Source organism: Chionomys nivalis, chromosome 5, assembly GCF_950005125.1.
Source record: "Chionomys nivalis chromosome 5, mChiNiv1.1, whole genome shotgun sequence".
Taxonomy (NCBI): domain Eukaryota; kingdom Metazoa; phylum Chordata; class Mammalia; order Rodentia; family Cricetidae; genus Chionomys; species Chionomys nivalis.
In genome coordinates this window covers 33,895,518-33,901,639 of record NC_080090.1, presented here as the reverse complement: position 1 = coordinate 33,901,639, position 6,122 = coordinate 33,895,518, and the positions used below count along the sequence as shown (strand labels likewise).

The 6,122-nt window shown below is 43.6% G+C and overlaps 1 protein-coding gene across 1 annotated transcript; it reads right to left on the bottom strand.

Moving 5' to 3' along the window:
* Nucleotides 1-2,640: 2,640 nt before the first annotated feature.
* Nucleotides 2,641-3,064, bottom strand: LOC130874966 (NADH dehydrogenase [ubiquinone] 1 alpha subcomplex subunit 5). The gene has a single exon (XM_057770550.1). It carries the CDS (start codon nucleotides 3,044-3,046, stop codon nucleotides 2,696-2,698), a length of 351 nt encoding a protein of 116 aa, XP_057626533.1. The 5' UTR covers nucleotides 3,047-3,064; the 3' UTR covers nucleotides 2,641-2,695.
* Nucleotides 3,065-6,122: the final 3,058 nt, after the last annotated feature.

The following is a 6,122-nucleotide window of genomic DNA, read 5'->3' as shown; positions in this document are numbered from 1 at the left end:
CAGAATATACACAGATTCAACCTCTCAGTCAGAAGACAGAGTAGCTGAATAGATTTAAAACGACAAGCCCCAGATGTCTATGAAAAAAACTTACTTTGTCAGAAAAACATACACACACACACGGAGAGAGAGAAGGGGAAGGGAGAGACTAAAGATTTAAAAGACAGATTTCATATAAACCAAACAGAAGTAGTTGTAGGTTTTTCAAGAAATCAATATTTAAGAAAAAACAAAAACAACAACCAAAACAAAGAGAGAAAGAAAGATACTATTCACTGATAGATTGATTCAGCATGATGGAAGAATAATTATGTTGAATATACATTCAACCCAATTTTGGAATACTCAGGTATACAAACCTACCACTATTGGCTCTAAAGGATCATTAATGGATCAAACATACTAATACTTGGGTATTTCAATACCTTTCTTTTGTTAATAAATATTCAGGCAAAAATGAACAATTGGAGTTGACAGTGCACTGTCAACTGAATGGACTTAACAGACATTTCTAGAACACATCACCTAAGAGCTTTGGGATTCACATTCTTTCATCAGTACAAAGAACATTTTCCAAGACAGAATGTACTGTACATCACAAGACAAGCCTAAGTACTGTGTATAAAACTGTTTCAGTGCACTGTGTCTTCTCTGACCACCATGGGAGGAAACTAGAACCCAACAATGGGAAGGACTTTTAGATCTCTGAATTACTACTACTAAGAAATCTCCTGAAGCAAGGAAAGATGGGAATGTAACATCTCATGAGCTATGGGATGCAAGAAAAAAAGTACTTAAAAATTTCCAATAATGTGCCTACGTCTTAAAAAGGAGAAAGATTTCACATGGGCAATCTCATACCCCGAATTAGTGAAAGGGAAGATCAGAGAAGAGATAAAGGAAATAGAGAATGAAAAGATCACTGAAAAAGATCGCTGTGGTCATCATTAATGACACAAAAGATCAATAAAATGAGGATGCTAGGTTTTGAGGAAGTAAACGAAACTGACAGCCCTTTAGCCAAGCAATTGAGAAAAGTCTTAGTCAATATAATCAGGAACAAGAAAGGAGGCATCACAGTGGAGGAGGTCAAAGATACAGAGAATCAGGAACAAGAAAGGAGGCATCACAGTGGAGGAGGTCAAAGATACAGAGAATCATCAGCGACCTGCTAGGACACTCTCAGAATCTTTCCTGGTTCTTCAACTCACTTGTATATTGCAGGTACACACAGGGATTGGTGTGATTCCCCCAATCTCAGAAACTGTATCCAGAGAGGCTTTTTGGGCTTTGGATGTGGACCTGGTGCCTTAGTCTGCAACTGATTGATTGTAATTGGGTCTTGTGATGCTCAGAGAAACTAAGTTCTCAGCCAGAGGACCACTGACATCAGTTCATGAATATTCATGAGTCTGTCCCAAAAGATATGGATTTCATAGTGCCAGTCCAGCAAGGGACAGCATACAGGTCACTGTGTCTCGGTGGATAAGAAGCCACCAGGAGTAAGACTCAGGAAATGTCCCAACGCTACAAAAGTATGGGGTAACTGCAGTGAGCCCAGAGCTTGCACGTACTCAGCAGGCATCCTCCTCCGAACTACACCCCAGGCTTCTTCTCTGTACCTTATGAGGACTAGAGTGACCAGTTTGGAGCATGCGCCTCTCCAACCCACTGACTGGAGACTGCTCTGTGACCCCTGCTGGTGTCTCTGGTACCTCTTGAGTCCTTGGTCTTTGTCCTGTCAGGCCCTGGCGCAGCAGATCTCCTTTTTACGCCCCCGCCCCGATATTCCGTTATTATCCCAACTAACATACTTCTGAAAGAAAAGGAAGTTTGTGTTATTTTTCAATTGCCACAGCTGACATGGTTTAAAAATGTAGAAATCTGTTTTCTTACGATTCTGAGATCAAAGTGTCATGGGCCGTGCTTGCTTCCTCCCCAGCTTCTAGGGGAAAGAGATGACTCTGTTGGTCTCTTCCAGCCTCAAACAGTTCAGGCGTACTCTCCTCCCCTACACCAGGCTATCCTGACTCTCAAGGTTTTACTCAGGCTGGCCTTCATCACAGTTCTCCTGCTATGACCTTCCAGTGTTGGAATTATAACTGTATGTCACCACACCCAGCTTAAGTATTTTCCCTTTGGCCATGCTGGGATGAACCCAAGGCCTTGCATATACTGGTTAGACAAGCCTCTTTCATGAAGCTACATCCAAAGCCTTCTTTTCCATTTCTTATAAGGACACTTAATACTCAATGGTTGCATCTGATAAACCCATAGCATCTAAAAAGAAACCTCACAATTCAATAATATGAAAACAACTTGATTAAAAATGGACAAGCCGGGATGACTTCATATAAAGATCTTTCATCAAATTATTGCAACACTGACCTTTGTAGACTGTCTCATACACTGGTCATGCTCAGTGGCTCAGCATTACAGAGGAGCGGAAGCAGCCAGAGTCTGTTTGGGGGAAGATGAACACTGGCAGAGTTTTCTCTTTGTATATCCTCTAAGGAATACCTACATGATCTTGGAACTGATGTCTTATGGAGAGAATTTTTCTGTCGTAGAGGCCTGCAAAATCAGTGGTAGAAAGAGAAAGTCCTGGAACTATTTCTTTTCTTTTCTTTTTTATTTTAGCACAACAGAACATTTAATCGCACATTTAACTGGCATCAGCCATCAGACACTGTGATCATATTGGCCACTTCCACTGGTTGGCAGGAGGCTCTTCCACCAGTGGCTCCCATGGCTTCCACTGCAGCATCTTCCTTGCCAGACTTAGTTCATTTTCAGCCTGAAGAATCACCTCTTCTACTTCACCACCCTGGAGCAAGTTTTCTAATTTTTTAACATCTGGTTCCGCCTTGACCATATCCAGCTTCTCATTGGTGATCTGTTCTGTGTATTTTCTATAGGCTGCATGTTTAGGGAACTGCTTCAGAATATCAAGAATCTTTGTATACAATATTGTTAGCCTCTCGTGTGGAGTGTCGCACACTGCCAATCCCACCAGGCCGGTGGTCTTCTTCAATGCACCCGCCATGACAGCACCCGGCGTCCGGAGCGCTCTGGAACTATTTCTTAAACTCCTGGATCCAACCACATTTTATAGTCCCGGTTATGGACGTGCTAGTTAGGCAAGCAGTACATGTACTTTGCCCAGTCTACCTTTGAGGGCATGAAAATAAACTATAAAAAATTTTCTGGCATGGGTTTCTTTAAGAGATGGAGTCTCTGTCCCCTCCCTGAAATGTAGGTGGGCTACATGACATCTTTAACTAACTAAATGGAGACAGAGTGATGCTACATGCATTTCCAAGATCAATACTAACTGACTGCTGGTTTCTGCTGCCTATGCCCAGGTCACGTGATGCTATGAGAAGCTGATAGGCAGCAAGCCATGGATGGCCACCTAGATGACTGTTTGGAAAATTCAGACTCCATCTGATAACCAAGTGAGACTCTAGGTAGAATCTGTCTGCCATATATTGCCAACAATAAGACAGAACAACAAATGACTGGTCTAAGCTTTAAGGTGTTGAAGTGGCTCATGAAGCAGTAAGTGTCCAGGAAAGACCATATTTAGACCAAGAAGGATCATGGCCCATATGGATTTTTTTTTTTGAGACAGGGATTCTCTGTAACTTTGGGGCCTGCCCTGGAACTTGCACTGTAGACCAGGCTAGCCTCAAACAAACAGAGATACACCTGCCTCTTTCTCCAGAGTGCTGGAATTAAAGTCCTAACCCACCATTGCCCAGCATTATGACCCATATGGATGCCCAAGGTCCTCAAATATGTATCCTCACACAACTTAGACATCAAAATAGGAGTCTACATCTTGAATCTCAGTGAAAGTGTGCTGTGGTACATTGGTCAACTTTGAGAATTCTGAAGTATATGGGCTTCAGTTAAAAAAATTCTTGAAAACGGTTTCTTATCCCCTATAATGGTATGAGATTCCCCTCTGTATGCTGTGATCGCCACTAATTAATAAAGAAACTGCTTTGGACCATTAGCAAGGCAGAACTTAGCTAGGCAGGGAAAACTAAACTGAATGCTGGAAGAAGGAAGGCAGAGTCAGGGAGAAGTCATGTAGCCCTGCTGGAGACAGACACTGGATCTTTACCCAGTAAGCCACAGTCTTGTGGTGATACACAGATTAATAGAGATGGGTTAAATTAATATGTAAGAGCTAGCCAAAAAGAAGCTAGAGCTAGTGGACCAAGCAATAATTTAGGTAGCAGTTTCTGTGTGGTTATTTCGGGAGTCTGTGGAGCCAAGAATCGAGCAAGTGGCTTCCTGCTACACTATAGCACCTTCATTTTAGGGAACACAAGGAATCCAAACCTTTTTGAGAGTCTACTCTGAACATCTAACAGTTGAACATTATTATATATATGTTTTTGAAAATGAGGCAAGAGGAGATTTTCTTCAGAGGGTAGTTCATGTAAAGTGTCCATGAACGTAAAGCATAAACAAAACATATAAAATTTAATACTCATGTAATGTGGTTAATTTTCATTGACTGAACCATTGTAATTGGCATCCAGATTAAAGAACAGAGAACTGAAAACGCCCAGAAAACCACTTGTACTCCAACTAGTAACGGTTACTTCTTCCTGTCCCGGAAGCTTTGGGCACTACTTTAGTACTATTCTGGAAGTCTCTCTGAGCAGGGGTCCTTGGGGACTAGATATTTTTGATACTATTATTGATGCCTGTGGTATCACAGTCCAGGTCAGCAGGCCTTTGGACTAGCTGGTAGCCAAACTTTATGATGAGAGGTGGGTGTAAATGCAAATCTGTGCCAAGCTGCAGGGTTTGAGCATGGTATAGCTCATCTGTTGGGCAGCCAGGGAAGGACCATCAGGGCAGCCCCCAGCAGAGGAGCCTTACAGATCTGAGGCCCTTCTATCTCAGTGGACCTTTCACTGTGTGACTTTGGATTAAGCAAGGGAGCAACAGTATGGGCTCTAAAGGTGCCCAATGATCAGGTGCTTCTCATTAGGGGGTTGTAGAGGTGTAGATAGATGGTCACACGAAAGCTTCATCAAGGACGGAGAGAGGAGAGGGCAGATCCTTCCCATCAGAGATGGGAAAAGGCAGGTTCTTCTGAATGCTGGGGAGAGGTAGGATGCCCAGCGTGGCTACAGCAAAAGGGTTCTGGAAAGAGAGGTGAAAGATGAGAGAAGGCAGGTAGAAAGATTTTTCTTGGCAAGGCTGGAGTTTCAGTTTACCCAGAGGTGATGTGAAGCCAGCCAAGTCTTAAGGGGAAAACAGGGGATTTGGTTTTCGTCCAGGCCTCCTAGCAGGAAGCGTCTAAGCCCATGGACTTTCCAGAGCTGGAGGAATCATCGTTATTTATGGTGGTGGTATGCCTGGTATGCTAACAAAGTGGTCCATGGTGAAGCCCTAGATAATGGCATTTTGGGACCAATCAATTATGTGATTAGAAGGTTGGGACTTGAAACCACAGATATCAGCTGGGTCTTTGGGGAGAGGAAGGGTCAGCTGAGTGCAGCTTTGAATTTGAGTCTTTCCAGTTCTCATTTTTCATCTCTTCACTCAGCCGGTGCTGGCTTATATCCTTCATGCCAAAGCTCTAGACTTTACTCTAGTGAATTACTGACCCTGAGGTCCTGGTGGGAAGCTGTATATTTGTAGCCACGAGGGCAGGTAATCCGAGAATGCAGCTAATGTCCTCTGGAGTCTTTACGCTGTGACATCAGCACGTCTACCCACACAATCTTTGTCTGTCTTTGCCCTGTCACTCTGTCTGTCTGGCTCTGTCTTACATCTAGCATACTTGCCTATTCTGATACATAGCCCCTCCTGGGGGGAGCAAGAGGACACATAGATAAGAGCCCTGTGGAACCAAAATTCTGACTGCCATGTGGGTAGCCGAGGCCTGACCATTGGCACCCTTACTGGGGTTGGCAGGATGGAGGGCCAGTTCTGCTCCGATGGAGTTTTCTGCCATCCCTATCTCCTCTCCATCCTGTTGCTGAAGCCTCAGTTTTCTTATTTTCAAAATGGAATGGGTCTTTGCCTTCTGCATGGCTAAGAAGGATGGGATGGGGTCGCAATTTGTGCTACCTTGGGCCACAAGCACACAA

Bases quoted from the DNA above. Each gene is read 5' to 3' on its own strand.
- LOC130874966 (XM_057770550.1), bottom strand. From the start codon at position 3,046: ATGGCGGGTGCATTGAAGAAGACCACCGGCCTGGTGGGATTGGCAGTG.